We start from the raw sequence: 21,196 nt of genomic DNA on the forward strand, positions 1-21,196 counted from the left end.
TAAAACTAAAGAAAAAAATTAATAATCTTCATGTCAAAGAATTCGAAAAATTTCGTCGGCTACATTGAAGTACCGATTCAGAGCAATTGGAGACAAGCCGGTGTGTGTTTGGTGTGTTTTTTTTTGTTTGGTCACAGTTTAACCGGTATTTGTTATGGCGTCGCATTGCAAAAGGGTGAAAGTGATGTGCAACAATTCAATTTTATATGTCTGTCCCCTAAATAAAAAGTAAAGGTTTTTGTATGCACATAGGTATGTACATATGTATGTATGTATGTATGCAAGTATAGTATATGCCCCCGTGTGAGCATTTTAATGGCCAATAATCATACATACATTTATATACATACATACATACATATATATATATATGTACAATCAATATTTGTTGAACCCGCTTGACAAGTGTTGTCGAATCTGACATCGAATTGCGGTTAGTGATGGGTTCACGCCTTACCTTAACCAATCGCCAACAACATCAGCATCGGCCACATTCTCGGCTTCAGCTGTGGCTTTTGTTGGTCGATCATGCAAGCACGCTAATGCTGTCGCAGATCGCCGCAGGTGCTGCCAATGAATGCATGGAGCTGAAATTTGTTAAAAAAAAAAAATGCGCATACAAATGTTTGTATTGGTATAAGATACATATATATTTTTACTTTATTTATTGGCCTTTGAAGTTAAAGATGCGCAACCGCACCTCAAATTAAATAAAATCCAACACTATAGCGGGAATACTAAACGAAACTACGAAGGTTGTCGAAAAACAAACTGAATAACTACAATCAAAATGCATAGACACCACAGACTAAGTATAGCCACCAATCGACCAATTGAAAAACTTCCACAACACACTTCTCAGCTGCTCAGTTCGATTTTTCGCTGTGCTTAATTGGCAGTAAGATGCACTGGTGAGGCGACATGGTGCGCAAAATGCTTATTGTTGACACAGCAATCGATGCGATGATTAGAAAATATTGCTGCTGCCTGCTGCAACTGGCGCTGTTGTGCGCCACAAGCAATTTTTTAGCCATTGAACGGATGCCAAATGACATTCGGATGGCTCGCCATTGTTATTAATGTATGGAATGTTGTTAGCAGCACGTATTTGTGGCTATAATTAGTTTGATTATTTAGTTGGTATTTTCGTTGCGAGTAAAAGATTAAGATCTCAAAAAGTCAGCAACAACAATTTGCGCACATCCATACCACTAAAAGTGTGTGCATTAGGGTTATGATGGTACAGTTCTGCGGCTGTTATTATATTCTCCAATAACTGGTCTGAAACCTCGTTTCGTATCAAACGACTCGGCTAGGTCCTTCCCAATTCTGACGGAGCTGGTGGTATTGCTTAATGTCATTTTACAAAGCCGTATCGCAAGATTCGCGGGGATACCAAATTCAGACATTGCAGCATAAATACAATTTTTTTTCATGCTGCGGAAAACGGGTTTTAAAACCGACAAATAGATATTGTGCGCCGATGCTATTCTCGCGAGTATTTCACAAGATTTGGCGTATTGTGAATACCTGATCTGTGGTGGATTTGCCAGGTCTAAAGCCACACTGATAAAGCCCAATCAGTTCGTTGACGGTGGCATATGTATGTCCTTTACACAATACAATCGATAAGATAAAACTAAATATTTTGTACTGAAATTATTTTAATTATTTTCAAAAATTTTGTACAGTGAGGTTAAAGAATTTTTAAATATTTACTTAAAATTGATACATACACTGCTGGCAAAAAGTATTGGCACGGTAAATTTTTCACAATATATGCAAACATTTTTTTTTCTAATATTTTCCTGCCAAATTTTTATAAAAATATGATTCATTCTACAACAAAAAACATAAAAATATAATTCTTATACTTTGTGCAAAACTCACGAAAATTCAGCAAATTTTTTACAAGTACAAATTTTAAGTAGCTAGGAATTACCGTAGATTTTTGTAAATTTTTTCACGCAGTCCATAAAAATTTTTTTTTCGAAAATACTTTATACGGAAAAAATGCAAAACACTTTCAACAAAAAAAATCTCAAAAATCAATGCGATTTTTGACTAACTCCGAATTTGAATTTTTTTACTAAAATTTAATGGGCTGCAAAACTGCATACTCGAAAAAATGTAAAAAATCTGATTAAAAAGTTGAAAATTTGCATGAAAATTTTCTAAATTTTCGCGAGTTTTGCGCAAAGTGTAGGAAATATATTTTATGTTTTTTGTTGTTGAATGAACCATATATTTATAAAAAATTGTTGGAAAAATATTAGAAAAAAATCGAGGCATATATTGTGATAGAATCTTTTAATATTCAGCCGGGAATACTGATGCAATCAGATAACCAGTGAAGATATGTAGCATACCTGCTTCTAAACACTGCACGACACAGCTGCGTCTTCGTGAAACTTTTTTTTTAAATGTCAGACAAATAACAGCACAACAAAAATAACACTGAAAAGCAGCAAAAATTTACGCACAAAAAAGTATAGCTTTCATACAACATGTAGACCTAAAGCGTAAAAGAACACAAAAGTAAGAAACACCTACATACATACCTTCCAAACAGCATTAATGCTTTTAATTTTTCTTTGTAGTTGTTAGACAACACCATTGCAATTGATTTTCTTCTTATTGCTGTTGTTGAGTTGAGTTGTAGTAATTTTTCTAACTGTGAACACTGCAAATTGTCAGCTTGTTTATTTGTGTAATTTAACATTGTTTGCGCTGTTATTAGTGGGTTGTTACTTATAATGTATATACATCGTTTCTGTTAATTTGAATTTTTTTTTATTATTTTTTTTATTATATGTTATATTGCAAGCAAATGTTTTTGTGTCCTTCGAATCTTTGAAAAATCTAGCACATCGTTAACGAATGATCGCAACCGATAAATACTGAAGTGATGAAAAGAAACAATTACACAACAATTGTAAGTAGTTGGTATGCAAATAAGTAAATACGTAAGTAATTACTTGGAACTATAGGAATTTGAAAACACAACGATGTAATGTAATGTTGTGTACTGTCAGTATTATTGCAAGATTACATAACTATTGGATTAGCATAAATCACTTAGAAGGGTGTGTAAACTGTAAAGATACATAAATCACATAAATGTAATTAATGCAGGTATTTGTTGATTTCTCATACAATTTCGCAGATCCACAAAGATAAATTTTAAGCGCTTTGATTTCTACAAAAAAAAAATGTTTAATAAAGAAAAACGTTTTGTTACACTGGCACACGAGTTTTTTACTTCAGGGCAGGTATTTTTCAACTATTTTTCTTTCCAGAGCTGGGTAAATTCAATTACATTACAATTACAATTACAACTACATTCCTTAGTAATTGTAATTAGGAATCAATCCCTTCAGTTCATATCAAAAAATTTGTATGTGAACAATTTATTCAGGAAAAAAATTTTTTAAAATGTGTCTTTTTATAAAAGTAAGTATATTTGAATTGAAACAAAGTTAATATGTTTCTACTTTATTAAATACTTTATTTTAATCGCTTTCCTCTTAAGATTGTTTTACATATTCCAATATTCGTTCGTTGTTTATACATGGCTATAACGTTTATTGTTTAATTTAAATAGGCACTATTTATTTCTTATTACACTTATTAATAAATACATACATACATTAAGAAGGTATTTTGTCTCGAAGGATTCACGTAAAAGCAGCTATATCATTTATTAGAGAATACATCGTTGTTTAAACTTTAAAGTACTAAACCGCATACCAAGGAAATGTGAATTTTATAGGCGAAAATAAAACTTGTCTTATTTCAAAACGGTGCCCCCTTTTTTGCTAATTATCTCTTCTTCTTATATGTAAGTATCGGTATTTTAGTATGAATGGATAAGGGCTTGATGTCAGGACCTACCGGTGACCAAATACTATTTTTGGCACAAATGTCAGTTACGAGGTTTTGCAGACCACGATACGCGGTTTCGTTCTTTAAACGACGATATGAACATTAGGGTGATTCAATTGTTTTTGTCAAAAGGCGTATAGAATTCTAAGCAAACTTCGCCACAAAACTTTGGGTATAAAATCAAAACTTGACTCGAAAGCCATTCCAAACCAATCAATTTTCGAATTTGAAGAGTAAATTAACATCGCTGATATTTCCATGATTTCCTATTATTTATTTTAAAAAGTTTTTGGAAAAAAATTAACACACACTTTTTGAACGTTAACTATAAAGTGCATACATAAATCAAACAAAACAAATATTTAGCAGCTTCGTAATTCGTGTAAATATGTGTGTAAGGTGTTGCAAATTTCTGATTACTTTTCGAACTAATATAATAATAACGATATTTGGTCTTAATGATAACATGTTATTTTCCATAAAATCTGTACAGTTATTTTAATATAGCTCAAACTGAGATTTTATGTCAGTCGGCGAGAACTAGGTTATCATTTTAGAACCCTGGTTTCTTAGGGTAATTTTCTTAGAAATGTGCGTAGATTTAATTTTTGCTATACGCCTTTTGAAATTTTTCTCACCCGAGCAATTTTGCCCGCCCTAATGTACATATACACATAGCTGATGCCAATCTGAATCGATTTCGTTCAATCATCTATAGATTTCAAGAAATTAATAAATGTGAATAACAGAATTATGGCTATACGTACATACATTAAGATATGGATCAATATTATAATCGAGTAAGTATGTAGTTATGCACATATACATACATATAATAATGTTAAAATGTCTGCTTACATACATATACATACTTATTGTTACTTACATTTAAATTCATGTTAAAGTCTGTCCTATAAATATGTTATACATCTATCTACGTGTTTTGGTTGAGAATATAAAGATATGCACATACATATTATTATTAACTTTCTTGGGCTGACTATTATTAATTTTCCTATTGAAATAATCAGCAAAGGTTGTGCATAAAATAACACTTGCTTATAATTTTGGTTGTCTCTACAAATTGAGTTGTATTTAAAATAGTACATACATATTTATGAATACAAGATGGGAATAAAAAAAGTTGAGGTGAAAGTTTTTTTGAGTATTTACACATACAAAAATATCCTTTAAACATAAATAAATGGAGAACCTGCAACTTTAAACATTTTTCGTACAAATTTGCGCGGCATAATATAATACATACATATGTAGGTATATTGAATAATGCATTCGTTTAATTTAACTTTTATTTATTAGTTAAAATCGTGTATTTTTTAAATTAATTCGCCTTCAGAATAGTAGTTTTTATCGTTAAAACTGTGTTACTTATTCAAGTCGCGCCAATTCATACTTGTTTGTCTATGCTGAACTTGATATCTTACAAAAAAACGAAAACCAAAATGTTTTTAAAACTGTTTCAATGGCAGATTATATACCCTTGCAGTCAGCTTACTTAAGTATTTAAGCGATGTTTTGAAAAGTTTCGGCTGTTTTCGTTTTCTTTATTTTAAATTTATTATTTTTTTTATAAACATCAGGCTCATCATATAACAAATACGATATAAATTCACATTTCAAACTTTGTACAAAAATTATAAAGACTCATCCGCAGTTTCACCAATCAAGTTTAAAGTTTATCAGACTGTTAAAATTTAAAATGACAAATTTTTCGAACAAAATTGTGCCCTTTTAAATTTTAACAGGCTGATAAAATTAAAATTGATTAGTGCAACCGGGCATCAACAAATATTCACCAAAATTTCAAATATTTAATGCCGTATTTAGTTAAGCGGCGTGTATCTGCAGGTTAATTCACAGCAAATCTTGTCTAAAATATTCATAAGTAATAAAAAGTTTTAATTTTTGTAATTCTATCAAATTTTTTTTATTTAATCAAATCTCACCATACACAAACAAGCGTGAACTGGTTCCTTATTTAAATATCTGCTTTTATTTACTTTTTTTTAAATATTTATAGAATGCATATTTAAGACTTATCATATGAATAAGTTTAGTCGATAATTCATTTAAGCTTACAGGTCTTTTATTTTTCTAATATCTGTGTTATATTATCACAACCGTCACATTTGCAATTCCAACAACCGACAATATATATGTACATACAATAAATTCGAATACACTCGTGACCGTCAATCATATCGAAGCCTTTTGTCTACATACACATGCTTTTAATAATAGTGTACAATATAAATTTACATACATATACATATGTAAATGTAGACAGTTAATTAAACAATAAGACATTAAAAATAAATAGTGCTAAGGTCAGCGAAGCAAGCGTTCATCAAATATATTTCGTTGAATTGTTCGTTTATATTATACATATGTATGCATATATTTCCATTATTAGTTCATAGTTACCACTTTCGCAAAAAAAAAAAACATTTCTTAGTAATAAAATTACGCTATTGCACTAACTACATATTTAAAGTAAAAATACTAATAAAAGAGAAAATACAAAAATTCTGTTTACTTATAAGCAACACAGTAGCGGAAACTTACCGTTCAAAGTTAAAAATAAAAAAAATATATATTGAGTGACTCTTTCGTTGCTTAAGCTAACTATATAATTAGTGATATACATATGTACATGCCACAAATTACATACATATGTATGTATATATTAAATCTGCATGCATAACTATGTGGCATGCCAAAGCAATGCTACTCTCTACCATATGACAATTGTCGATTGCCCGTTTGTTGGCTCCACACGCCCATTTGGATTCAGCCTAGTCAATCAAACTTTGATTGGCCGCTCCTCATCATTTTAACTACCCACTTGCACATAGAGGCAGGTTATGATGATTGACTCCTCCCCGCTAGATTCGCTTAGCAATTGTGACATTTGACAAGTCCAACTTCATCACAATTCATGCATTTCAGTGCCACAAATTCGGCCGTGAAGTGATTTCGATGCACCGATTTCTTTGAGCCATTGCATGAGGGACACGGCAGTAGACGGTAGCCGCCACATGTTTGACAAGTGAATGTGGTAGCAATTGACTGATAAGGACAACGAAGTAAAAAAGAAAGAAATAAATTAAAGAATTCCATATAAAAAAAAACATAAGTACATACACATATAATTTATAAACGTATCTTTTATTAAATGCGAAATGCGCTCGCTCTCGTGCTATGGTTGGTGCAATGACCATGAAAAAGCGGTCACATGCCGCATTGACAAATGTCAATAACAATTGGATGAATTGGTTGACGCGTGCAGGCATTTCCTTTGGCCAATGCGCCAATCTCGCAACCAACGATAGCCGATAGTCGAGACTTACCTTGTATGGTTTGAGCAGCTGTCGCAGTTCACCCGACTCGTTAAGTCGTTCCACAGTATCAGCATCCTGTGAAAGAAAAAAAAAATAGCAAAAGCAATGTTTAAGTAAGTACATGAGCAAATGTTCAATTGGTTGCACTAAAGAAATAAAAGTCTTAAGAAGGAAACTTGTTCGCAATAGCTTGCAATTGATATTTATTTTGCGTGATGCACAGTGTATGATTTTCAAAGAAATAATTTTTGCATTGCTCTAATGACTTTGAAAAATTACATTACGGAGGCATTTGAGGTATTTTAACAAATGCGTCTATTCGTATTGTATTCATTCATATGTGCACTTGGACTTTAATTATTACCTGTGAGTTTATCAATGTCACGCATCTAATTTATTTCACCTAATTAAATTTTACCAGGAACCGAACATAACAGTTATTGATGAAAACTGTCATGGAAAAATTCACTAAGAAGGAAATGTTCTAAGAGATACATACCAATCGATTTTTTTTTTTCACCCAGATTCAAACTTGAAAATAAATTGATATTTGCCATTTTTATGCAAAACTTAAAAAAATAATAACAATTAGTTTTGATTTTTATATTATAAATCCAAAATAACAATTATTTTTGATTTGTATATTTTATGTCTTAGATAACAGTTATTGAAGACCTTTATTTATAAAAGTCATCAATAAAAATCAGTCAGTGACTTTAACTTTTAAAAGTCATGAATATAAATCAGTCACCGACTTTTATTTTTTAAATCATTCATTAACATTTTTCGCAATTAAGTAGGTATTGGAAAACAAAAGTTTACTGCGACTTATACAAATGACTTTTAAAAGTATGATTTAAGAAATAAAAGTCAGTGACTGATTTTTATTAATGACTTTTATAAATAAAAGTCTTCGATAACTATTATCAAAGACATATAATTTAAAAACCAAAAATAACTGTTAGATAAAAATCAAAAATAAATGTTATTTTGGATTTATAAAATAAAATCCAGAAATAACGGTTATTTAAGGAATAGTTAAATAAAAGTAAAAAAAATAATTATTAAAGAGCGATTTTTTATACGCATTTTTTACACAATCGAAATGAGTGTAATGGATAATACTTGTGGTTTATGATAATTTGTTGAAAAAAGTGCATGGAATTCCTTTGTAGAAAAAAAACTTGTATTGTAATTCGTATTTAACAGAAACAAGAACCTAAACTTGACGGCCCAAGATACTCTTAGCGTTCCTAATAAAAGTTAACAGCTCCTCGGTAGACGAATTCCTGACACTAAGGGCTTAGACTGTGGAAGAATTTAAGTATTGCGGTCTTATTCTGGCCAATACCAGGCAATCACACAAAATGTGATCCGAAGTGTCCTCTTCATCAAGACAAAGGCTGCTGTTTCGCTAAGAGCCAACTTTAATTTACAATATATTTAATTAATTAATTAATTAACTAATTAAATTGCCGAAACCCCAACATTCTATATGTAGGCGTTTCACAGGCAATGCGATGTCGCACCAATAATAAAAAAAGCTGTATTCGAAACTGCAGCCAAAGTCTGCAGCAGTGCGACTCTGTGGATAGACCAATCCAGTGCATGTAAGAGCTTAGTAGAATTTTCATCTAAGTTAGAAACAAATTGCTTTTAAATCTTATCTTTAAGTCATTGTGTACCAACGCGTCTGTCACATAATATCGGCCATACCTTAGAGGTGGGGAAAAAATCCTGACGTGATTTCAGATTCATGTTCAGCGCATCAAACACATAAGGCAAGGATAGTCTAAACGCAGTGTAGATGTGTTACTAGTTTCGAGAAGGACTAACTGAGTCCGTAAAAAGGTTCCGGTTCCACAAGTACAATCCCGTATGTGTCCTGGTACCCAGCATAGTAATAACGTGTTTCTTGCTGCTAAGAGTTAGTGCAAAGTACTCCTTAACGAGCCTAGAGGTGGTCGTTCTAATGAAAAGTGCCATTATGGTCACCTAGCTGTCTGAAAACCTAGCCTAGCTGTTTCAAAACGTTTCAAGGTTCAATCTGTCTCAAATTAAAACTGTTAGTATCTCGGTCTAAAAGACTAAGGACAAAATATACAATGCAATAGAAAGTTAGGTGCCAGGTCCATAGAAACCCGCACCTGCTATGCCCTTCATCTGTGATCCATCTGTATACCAGTGTACATATCTGTGATTCAATTACGGTGAACCCTTTGACCAAACCTCTCGGATTGGAATTTTGACCCAGAATTTCCTTCCAAAGCAGATTTCTTTTAGCTTACACAGAAAGCGAGGCCGAGCCGAGCGAAGCCGTTCCGAGCTTTCAAATCGATGGAGCTCTATGAAGGTGTTCATACAGCAGGCTCTCCCAGAAGCCTTTTGGAGTTGAAAGCAAAGCATATTTTCATTTTCAAATCTCTTTTTGCTTCTGCTGCAAATAAAAACCCAAAATATATAAATAAAAACCAATTCTTCAGCAAATCTTTTGAAGCAAATTAATCAAATAATTTAGCCGCTTTTCATTTAAGGTAAGTTTTGTGGTATCTTTGCAGCCGAGTCCATGAGAAAAGCACCGTTTCGTTTCGTTCAGTTTGCACACCTGGAGCTTTGTTTCGCTCCGCCTTCCTGCGCTTGGCATCGCTCGGCTTTGTGCGAACGAACCTTTAGAGTCGGAGAACTCGCAAATTCCTATATCTGGTATTTTGGCAAATACCTTTGTGTTGTGCCTTCTTATGAAGAGTACTATCAGAAATTTGCATTTGCATTTTCCTCGCAACTGTTGTTGCTGGGCAAGAATATGGAGTGGACTCCAACTCAGGAGCGACCCCAGGGCCGCGGTTGATCCTGTAACCGAGAGTAGATCCAAGCTTTGGAGTTTGTTAAGATGTGAAATGGCATCTTTTTGCAACGTTCGTGGCAACCAAACTCAGGAAGCATAAGTTGCAATCGGACGGGCTATAGTGCGACCAAAAAGCCTTCCGACAGGCCAACATATTTTATCTAGATGAGAATTCCAATTCAGTATCTTATCAAGGGTATCTCCAAGATATTAGACTCCATCAGAGTATTAAAGTTCTGGTTTTCCAGTTCGATGCAATGCGCAGAGCTGCACTCATAACGCCTGATAGAGTACTGTCGAATTTTCCCATAACATTTTGAACTTATACGTATGTATGTATGTTACATCGAAATATGAGCCATCAGAAGCTCTGTCTTCTGTGTATCTATCAGGCAATTTGCAGATTCCATCGCTCACCTTCTATTTCGAAGTCAAATTACAGAAAAGGTTGACCGCATCGAACGAAATAAATAGTAATCTGAGGGAGCTATAACATATCCCAATACCAGCCTTTAAACAGTTCTTAGTGGTAAAGGTCTGGGGTTATTTTGTCGGAAAATCGACTTGTCAACACTCTTTTCAGGCGCACTAATTTTCGCGGTATATGCACCTCGCCAGAGATGGCTTGAGATGTCTTCGATATCACCCTTAACATAACGCCAGATGCAGATATTTAGCTTCGATTACAATGGATCGGGTTCATTGGGCTGTTTCCAAGCTTCTCTTTTCATTTGGAATTCCTTTAGCGGAATTTTTTACCGACTTCGAAAAATGGAGGGAGATTATCAATTCATCGGAATATTTTTTGTGTGTTTTTTATGTTTGTTACCGGATAACTTTGGATCACGTGAACCGTTTTCGATAGTCATTTCTTTTTATCGGAAAGGTGGTATCTCAAAAGTGGTTCGATACTAATTTGATTTTGTTCCGATCATTGCATAATGAAGAAAATAATGGTACTCCTAAATTCTTATATGAGCATGGAAATATTTATACCCAGGGACTATCCGATGAAAAGATTTCGTTTTTTGTCTTTAAAGCAGCATTTTGTAAGTGATTTTGCGATAACTGAAGAAGATGGAAGCTTTTGGTCTCGACGGCAATCGAATTTACATTGGTATAAGTTATAGCTGCTCTTTCGGAAATCACCACATCTCCGCTCTACCTTGGGTTGACAAATAAGAAAAGGGAAAAAGCAACCACAGTATACATGGGCCGAACTAACTCAGTGGGTAGTGCATAGGCATTGTACGCTGAAATTCAAGCATTGAAATACTCGTAAGTTCGATAAAGAAGTCTGATGGGGATATGTGCTGATCTCCGTATTATGGTTGTTTTTCCATAATAATTTTTCATTAAAATTATCTCAAGTTCAAATAAAATTATTGATTAAATTGATGTTAAAATGATTTAAAAAAAATAAATACAATAAAAATTAAAAATAATCTCAAAGAAAGTATCAAAAAAAAAAAATGTATTACCTGCAATAGTGTGGGAGAGCTGAAGTATTTTATGATACCCAAAACTAATAAATTTAAAATATATATGGAAATACATACATATGAAGATATGTTAACAAACACGCATTCGAAATAAATGTTATGTGCAATCGTGCATACATATATATGTATGAACGTATGTGTACAGAAAGAAATCGATTGTACAAGTAATTGTTAATTTCACTTTCCTGCAGCATGCAATATTTATTTATTTGTGATTGTTACGAGTATAATTTATAAGTATGTACATTAGACTGCATCACTCCCCAAACAAAAAAAAATCGTTTTCCATTGGAATTATAAAATCTATTACATTTTAAGACTTGCACCAAAATATTTCGGAAAAATATTAAGATTTACGTGAGCTGGACCAATTTGAAAATACCTCCAAAAATTTAGTTTTTTATGAATAGAAATCGTTTTTTAAAGTAATTTAGAAATAATCACCTCAGATGACAAAACAGTCTAAGTTTAAACAATTTGCATAAAAATTAAAAAAAAAAATGTCTACGGAATCATAAAATTGAGATTTCTTGTGCTATTATTGAACTCTTTTCAAAGATTGGTTTAAGAAAAACTTTAATAACTCAGCCAAAACTTTACCGATTTAGACGTATGAGGTATCATAGGAAAGGTATTTGTTCACTCCTTTTATTTCTTTGCAAAGAAACTCATTCAAAGTATGAAAGAGAAAGGTAGGGCGAACGAGCGTCACTCCAAATTTAATTAAGATGTGTTGATATTTAAAAAACAAAATAAATTGGGACGTGTATGAATTTTTTTGCAAAGAAATAAAAAGAGTGAGAAACTACCTTTCCACTGATACCTCACAAGTCTAAATCGATACAGTTTAGGCTCAGTTACTCAAGTTTCTCTTAAACCAATCTTCGAAATAAAGTTAAAAAACAGCATCAAAAATGTCATTATTACGATTCCGTTGAAAACATGTTTTTAATATGTTTATGCAGATTTTTTTAAGCTTACACTGTTTTGTCATCTAAGGGGATTTTTTTTTCAAAAAATTCGGTAAGAAACTATTTTTATTCATAAAAAACTAAATTTTTGTAGGTATTTTCAAATCGCTCTAGCCCACATACATCTTTGGAAATATTTTGGTGAACGTCTTCAAACATAATAAATTTTGTAATCCTGGTGGAAAACCGCAACTTTTTTTGGCGATGCAGTCTAATGTACATACATATGTCCTTATATGAGCATGATCGAATTCATGTACAAGTGGTTGCTGTTGGCCATGATAATGACAGTGAGACATTGTGGCGAGAAGGTAACTATTTACTCTGGTAGCTCTTTCACGTATATTATGGCCAATATATTGCAAATATAAACGAGTTTACAAAACATGCGCTAGCTTGAGTGATTTCTTTTATTTCTCATATATTTTTATATACATAGATAAATACATACTTAAACCTTGCTGTGTTCAAGTGAATTTCAATTGTGATTGTAGCTGTACATTAGTTGAATTGTTAATACCAGCGGGTGGTAACTAAGTACTTCGCACGCATGCGAAAAAGTGGCGAGCCATCAAGCCTTCAGCGCGGTAAATTAAAAGCTCAATGCAAAAATGGCAATGATGCGCAAATAATGCGTTTAAATATAATGCATATGTAAATATGTAAATGAATATGCGATTGTCTTTTTGCTTTCAATACATATGTATGTATGTATTTATGAATGCGCGAGAAACTCGTGCAGCCTTGAGGCGTTAAAAAAAAAAACTACGCATACGCCCCGTGGCGTGTCAGCAACTCATTAATGCAAATTGCCGCACAAAAATTGAACTGTCAGCATAAACATACTAAATACCCGAGCGAGTGACGTGAAACTATTTGCCATACACGGTAGTTGTCACTTTTCACTTTCAAATGCAAGTAGCAGAAATAACATGATGGACGTTCGCTAATAACGGGTGATTTTTTTGAGGTTAGGATTTTCATGCATTAGTATTTGACAGATCACGTGGGATTTCAGACATGGTGTCAAAGAGAAAGATGCTCAGTATGCTTTGACATTTCATCATGAATAGACTTACTAACGAGCAACGCTTGCAAATCATTGAATTTTATTACCAAAATCAGTGTTCGGTTCGCTTTACGTCCGATTTATGGTCTACATAATCGACCAAGTGAGCAAACAATTAATGCGATTGTGACCAAGTTTCGCACTCAGTTTACTTTATTGGACATTAAACCAACCACACGAATGCGTACAGTGCGTACAGAAGAGAATATTGCGTCTGTTTCTGAGAGTGTTGCTGAAGACCGTGAAATGTCGATTCGTCGCCGTTCGCAGCAATTGGGTTTGCGAAACACATTTCGAACCGAACACTGATTTTGGTAATAAAATTCAATGATTTGCAAGCGTTGCTCGTTAGTAAGTCTATTCATGATGAAATGTCAAAGCATACTGAGCATCTTTCTCTTTGACACCATGTCTGAAATCCCACGTGATCTGTCAAATACTAATGCATGAAAATCCTAACCTCAAAAAAATCACCCGTTATTAGTAAGTAGTTGGTTGACGCAATTGCTGAATGAAAACTTTTGTTTTATTTATTAGTACTATGCCAATTATGTTTCGTGTGTGAAGAAAAAGTTTGTGACACAATACAGAACTACTTGATTGCTTATACAAGTGCAACGGCAAGTGCGAATGTTTTGATTTTAAAAGAAAAATCGGCGCTTACACAATATGTAATTGCGCCTAAATGTTGCCACACCAAGGTTACAGTTTTACGACGACTTGTTTTCCTTTTTTTATGTTAGTCGGGAACTGAGCTCGATCTTCGGCCCTGCGCAATGGTAGTGCGCCCTTTTAACCACTACACCACAGCGGTCGCTGGATGGCTTACTGCTTCCGTAACACACTCGGCTACCAGCAGGTAGATGCAGGTTAAAGTAACATAAATAATGGATAATGGATATTCGTTTTATTTATGTATATGTAGTTAAACAAATGTTTTCTGTTTTTCTTCGTGCCTCTTCTCTATTTACTGCAACAATCAATTATTATTCACACACTGTGCGCTCCACTACAATTGTATTGTATCCAGAGACGCCATAGTCTGACAGACAAAGCAAAATGTCTCCCCTATTTATGCTAAAGTAAATATTTACAACCAATCCGCTTTGTGTTTTCTACATTGATGAATTTTCGAAAACTCGTTCACTTGCCGCAATAGTTTTCTACGTCTAACTAATGAACCGAAAGTGGATGCCGCTATAAATTTTAATCAACACTTTTCACTGTGCAACAAATCAAGTATATACGACGAAACACCGCACAATTTCATATTTTTCAGTATAACCAACTAAATAATAATAAGTGTGTTGAGGTTATGGGAAGTTATATTGAAAAATAAAAATATATTGACTTTAATTCGAGTTGTGTTTCCCTCGTATGTGGAGAATTTTGAAAACTGCTTACCAATCGAGATTCACCACCCAGTATTTAAAGCTTATACTTTTTTTTAGGCGCCATCGACGAGGGTACTGTAAAGCTAGCGAAACATTGCAATGTTTGCACTAGCACTAGGCTTCTATTCCTCAACCAAAAGTTTGTACTCTGTCAAAACTAACCAGTACCAGCCAATTTCCGCTGTAAAAACAAGGATAACTAGGGATTGGAAAATCCTGCGCGTTTAAACATATAGCAGGGTACACAAGTAAAAATCATCGAACTAAAAAAAAAAAATAAAAGAGGTTCTGTTTACTACCCAATGCATTTAGGTTATTCCTTTGAAGATTTTAGACGTTAAAATAAATTTTCATAAATTTCATTAAGGAAATTTTTATTCACGCAGCTGTACGCACGCAGCTGCGATGCCCTTTTTATCCGGGTTTATCGAGGACGTAGTATGCATTTAGGCGCTAGGTGTTAGCAGTCGCGTAAATAGATAGTCTGCAGATTTCCACTTTATTAAACCAACTGCCATTTTGTTTGATAGTCTTTAGAAATTTTTTCGGGAAAACCATAATGTCACCTTTGTAGAGCTTCTGTTGCTCCTGTACGAACCAATTAATCAAATGTCTTGGTAACACTCAAGAAGTCTGCACGTATTGGCAGTTACAATTTCGAGCAATTTGTTTATCTAAGATCCATCATAAGAACCACCAATAATGCCAGTCTGGATATGAAGCGAATAATTACTTTGGTCAGTAGGTTCTACTTTGGTCTCGGAAGGCAATCAAAAAGTGGCGCCCTCTTGATTTTTCGAATACCAAATAAGCCGCATTTTTTGATCGAACAAACATATTTGAGTTTTTCGAAGTTTTTAAGGTTTTTACCAGTTTAAGGGAAACCCCTAAATAGTTTCTAAATTATATTGCAGGTTATTTGAGCATGAAAAGGATAATAACAGAACAACAAGATCATATATGATTTTAATAAATGAATGTTTGGCGCTGAAACATGTTCTACGTGTTTGGCCGAACTTCTCCTCCGATTCGTGCCCTGCTTTCTTAATGTTGTGACACAAATGGGGATATGTACTCTATTACTCCACCTTCGAAGAATCTTTTTTATATATTGGTCTTGCGGGGACCAGAAATTAATCATGGACCTCGCGAATACTGCCACTCCCTCCCCTGCACCTCTAAGCAGTCGGCCGCGGCGGTAAGAGCACTACTCAAAACTGAAAAAGTCAGCAAAAGATGCAAGAAAGCATTGAAAAACATTAAATAAGACCAAACGTGAATTGTTTACTGATTTTTTTTTTTGTTTTAGTTGTGAGCTAAAAAAATTACCTTACTCTTTTTCTAAATAAAAGCTATATTTACTGTTAATAGTTTTACCGTAATTTTTGGTCATGACTTCATACCAATCTAAGCTTTTATGAAACCAATGTAAAGTAAAACCGGTTTATCCGGTTTTTTCTTATTTTCAAATTTTGGAACCGGTTTTTTCAAATTGAAATTTTTCGATAACTCGTAACGGTTTTTGAAAGGAGAAAACCCTACTATATACTGCCCCGGGTGTAGTTCAATGGCATGCACCTCGTAGACAGAGTTTACTTGACCAATGCTAATGAAAAGGAACATTTTGAATTGTATAATATAGGCCGATGTTATATCTTGGAGACATCAGTATACAAAATGAAGCTTTCTTTCCGCGGTTTTTCTCGTTCGTTGTCCCACAATGAGCTATTGAGCAGTCCCTCCTGTTATTCTATAGCCCTGGGAGTGGAATGGTGTGGAACTCATTACAATGGAACTGAAAGCTGGCAGAGTAGTATTTGAAACGACTTACGTATTCAAAGCAATTCTTATGGGATGTGGATGTTATTTAGAAATATGTATCCATCTGACAGTGGTAACATTTTCAGACTCATCCAAACAACTGTTAAAGTTGAGTTATTATGTTTTGCTATGCAAACCTTCATATGTGCTAGTGCGAATTATTTTTTGTTTGTTTCGAGAAAAAAAATAACAAAAAACCAAACACTCATAACAATACTTGAAAGCAGTTTGCGACGTTGCTTGCGAAAGGATGTCAAGTGATTTTAACGCATTTTCTGCATTCATACATACATACACACATATGTATGTTTGTGTACATATTACTTCACAGCGACTATTGAAAATAAATCAAGTAAGTTGCGAAAAAATAAACATCTATTACAGCCACCGTAACAAAATAACTGGCAGCTGCAGCATTGGCTATGGCTAATCGTCTTCTGTGTGTACACATGTACATATTTACATACATACAATATGTTTGATTTGTCCGAGACTAAATACCAATAGACATGGCGCAATAATAAATGCAGCTGCAAATTTAATAGCTTAAAAGAGAAGTCTAAAAATTGTTTACTAATTGTTTTCTGCGTTTATTATTTTTGTTTTCTGCATGGCACTTAAGCCGTGATTGGTGAAACAAAAGAATCGCGTAAGCACGCAACGATGTGCTAAATAGTGATTGAACAAAAAATCTTACGCAATTACAGCTTATAAGATTGCATTGAAAAATGGATTTGTTTTACGGTTATCATTAAATATACGCAAGGCCGTATTTAGGAGGGGGGCGTGTTGTAGGTGTTCTGAACCTCTTTTTGCCAAGTTTTAGCGTATTATTTTTGTTGTTATTTAATTTTGGTTATTTTTTTATAGAAATATAGTTCATTCCTTAACAAAACCCGAGTAAATCCAACTTTCCAACTTTGTGCAATACTAAAAAAATTCAACAAACTTTCGTAAAAATTTCCAGCTTTTTAAAAATTCTAAAAAATCAACTGTAATTTTTAGCCATTTGAAACTTGTACTTCATTCTACAAAAGTGAAATGGGCTACAAAACTGCATACTCAGAATATAATTAAAAACTAGAAATTTTTACGAAAATTTGTTAATATATTTTTTTAATTGCATACATTTTTAAGGCAGTGTCACTCGATTGGTACATTTGTACAGACTTGTGCATTTTTATATTGGGTTATTGGTACATAATAAAAAAATTGGGACCATTTTTTTGTAGTCAAAAGATACGTACAATACAGCAATCTTCTATTGAAATTTTAACAAATTATTTTTCGTGATTGGGATAAAGAAAAATATTTGGTTAATCACACAATTGGTATACGATTTGCACCAAATTTCGGCAAATACCCAATCGTGTGACACTGCCTTTAAACTTGTATTTATACGGATGTTGTTAAAGAATGTACTATAAAAAACTAACCAAAATTAAATACAACAAAACAACAAAAATTATATTTTAAAACTTGTCAAAATTTGGTGCGGCTATAATTTTTTCGACTGCTGTACATAAGTTACTCGGCCGTGCTATCATAGTAGCACAATGCCACTAATATCTGACTTACAAACAAAATACGGGCAGGAATTTTTTCAAAATTTCAACCCTGTTTGTGGGAAATATTTTATTTTTATAAGTATTTTTCTTTTAATCAATCTATGTTGAAACAAAAGTGAAAATAAAAAAATATTTTTTCAGAATTTTGGCAAATTCCAAATTGATTTTAGGCCCATGGTTTGTTCGGCAAGATTTCTTAGCATAACATGTTGAACACTTCTTTGCTATACGCTCATAGTCCAAAAAATTTCCCATAAAAATTGACCCGCCCTAGTATATATGCATATTTTTGAGTTTTAGAAGAGACGCAAAAACGTTATAAATAAAGAAAGAAGCTAATAAATAGCCTTTGGCCTCTTCAAGCCGTAACTGCTTGGTTACCGATGTTCGATAACATAATGAAAATAAAGACATTTTCAATTACAACATTTTTTTACTCGTCGCAAAATTTTCGGAACAGTCCCCATAAAGAGTTGGAACTTTTATATACACATTTTTTTCGATCTTCTACAGTCAATGTAAGCTCAGTTAAAGAAAATATAAAATTTTATTGGGGGAAAATTACAAATCTAAAATTTATTATTTCACTTAAAAAATTCCACGCCCCTCCCTTCTAAAATTCCAAGTATTTCAGAAGTTACAGCACTTAGAAGTGGGAGTGGAAGTTTTTTTTCTTTGGCGTTTTTTCTCGAAACGACTTTTTTCAAACTCTAATGTCTGCGTCAAAAAAATAATTTATTTGGTAACCTATTTTTGCGACCGTCAGGTTATCGCAACGCCTTAAAACAATTAGATACGTATTTCTAAATTACACTGAATTGTAGAGCTATATTACTAATTTTTGTGTCGTTTGACAATGTAGTTACATAACATACCCTACATATGTACTTACTATGTATGGATGTACAAACATACATACATTTGAACGTAAGTTCAGTTGGTGTAAGTTAAACAAGTCCACAACGGCCACAAAAAAAAAAAATACCTACTAACAAGCGCTCCCTTGCAGATAGTAATTGCAGCAGCGCTCCCAGCAGTGACAACACGTTTTGGCCTTGCATGTGCGGTGAAGGAGGATGCACCACACCATAATGTAGCATCCACTTCGTGACTTATTCACCTTTAATTTTTTGCTTTTGCCTTCATTCAAACGGCAACTTCAGTTGATTCAGCATTTTTTCGTGGATGCTACTTTACTCGTAATACTGTTGCATGCAATGAAAAGAAAATGCTTGCAGCATATTGTATGCACAAATGAAAAATAATCATTGGAAACATCTCTAGACTACAAATAATAATAATAGAAAAAAATTTGTTAAAAAAATAAAAAAAAATTATCTTTGGCCCTTTGACAGCAAGCGTTCAACATGAAAATGTCAAATGCATCTCAGCGCATCAAAATTGAAGAGCTGCATAAATTTTATTATGATTTATTAGGTACTGCAACGCGCTGCAAACTTTTGATGAGCAATTCATTGCATGGTAAAGTACTACGTGCTTCCTAAACAGCTATTTTAGTTTTATAGAGCTTTAATATGAAGTTATATCACTGCTGAAATACAGAAATTCCCTAACTGAAACAAAAAGCTATACCCCATACAAATATACAGTTCTGTGCGTAGGGTTTCTTGAAAAGAAATCGTCGGTTTTTAAGTTACGAATCCAAAGTTTTTAAGTAAGGCGTGCTTTAGTATGGCTATGGTACTTAAAAAAGCAATGAACTGTATTATACATACATATGTATATACTTACACCAATGTGTTGGCCTTCCACGAAGAGTTGAGGTACTTTTATCGCTTCTGAGTGCATGCGCTCTTTTATCTCCTGCTGATATTCGATGCTCATGAAGACATCTCGTTCCTCGAATTTCACAAGCAGCGTACGCAATATCTGTTTCATATTCGCACATTTGGCATAAGTGTCACGTATGATGCCCATACTTGTTGTATAGAGTACCACTTTTCCCGCATCCTTCTCCTTAAAATTCTGGAGGAAAAGAAAAATGAACGTATAAAGTTAGTATATAAAGAATATGGAAAGAACTTCATCGTATGTATTTACATAAAAGGCAATTTAAAAAATAAAAAATATTTACTAAATGCTAAAACTTTGAAGAAATAATTCTTATGGAAATACGAGATCTTTTGACATTACGACATTTAATAAGTCGAAAGGTTATGTACTCTTTTGCCAGACCTGCGGAATAAAGTCATGCTCCTCCACGTTAAGCCTTACTTTGTGCTTTTTACTATCCGACCGTTTTCGCATGAACGATACAAAACAACATTTTATTGAAAATACATCCACAACTATTAAGGAAGCAGCAATTCAAATGGTTGCATACTACCTGTCGACCTTCAGAACCTATTGGACATAGTTAATCTAAGATAGAAAACAATCATCTCGCCGATCCAAGAACTTGGGCTTGGCAATATTCTGATGGCGTTTGCGAGGAAGCTCTTCAAAGATCGGACTATAAATGCAGAGCTGAGTGAAACCTCTGTCGCAAATGTTATCACCTTTTCTAGAGACTGAAATTCACAGCTTGCTGAAAGAAATAGATATATAGCCGTTGCGGTTTGCGAATAAATTATACAAAATCTGAACTTGTAAAATGGTGTAACGAGCACTTAATGAGCCAAAAATCAGGCTTAATTCCGATCGATGCGACTTTGCAGCCGCTTAAAACTTGCACTTTATCATACTAAAATTTAATGGGCTACCCAACTCAAAAAAATTTTGGGAAACCAGATTAAAAAGTTTAAATTTTAATGAAAAG

At 33.4% G+C, this 21,196-nt stretch overlaps 1 protein-coding gene across 2 annotated transcripts; it reads right to left on the reverse strand.

Moving 5' to 3' along the window:
* Nucleotides 1–711: 711 nt before the first annotated feature.
* Nucleotides 712–20,399, reverse strand: LOC108375243 (glutaredoxin domain-containing cysteine-rich protein CG31559-like). 2 transcript variants are annotated; one of them, XR_001849144.1, is made up of 5 exons: nt 20,170–20,399; nt 7,257–7,322; nt 6,468–6,975; nt 2,554–2,561; nt 712–723 (listed from the first exon to the last, which is right to left on the reverse strand). XR_001849144.1 is itself a non-coding variant. In XM_017631345.1 (3 exons), the coding sequence occupies exons 1-3, from the start codon at nt 20,353–20,355 to the stop codon at nt 6,802–6,804; spliced, it is 426 nt and encodes a 141-aa protein (XP_017486834.1). In that variant the 5' UTR covers nt 20,356–20,399; the 3' UTR covers nt 5,971–6,801. The 2 variants fall into 2 exon arrangements, 1 of the variants encoding a protein (XP_017486834.1); XM_017631345.1 differs by lacking the exons at nt 712–723; nt 2,554–2,561 and having other exon boundaries at nt 5,971–6,975.
* Between the last annotated feature and the right edge of the window lie 797 nt (nt 20,400–21,196).

Source organism: Rhagoletis zephyria, unplaced genomic scaffold (genome assembly GCF_001687245.7).
Source record: "Rhagoletis zephyria isolate East Lansing unplaced genomic scaffold, Rhagoletis_zephyria_1.1 Rzeph_scaffold_08679, whole genome shotgun sequence".
NCBI lineage: Eukaryota > Metazoa > Arthropoda > Insecta > Diptera > Tephritidae > Rhagoletis > Rhagoletis zephyria.

Excerpts from the sequence above, each read along its gene's own strand:
- LOC108375243 (XM_017631345.1), bottom strand. The coding sequence starts at position 20,355 with ATGGGCATCATACGTGACACTTATGCCAAATGTGCGAATATGAAACAG. Across the intron at positions 7,323-20,169 it reads TGGAAGGCCAACACATTGGT|GATGCTGATACTGTGGAACG; the intron begins GTAAGTATATAC and ends TTTCTTTCACAG. Across the intron at positions 6,976-7,256 it reads AGCTGCTCAAACCATACAAG|TCAATTGCTACCACATTCAC; the intron begins GTAAGTCTCGAC and ends TGTCCTTATCAG.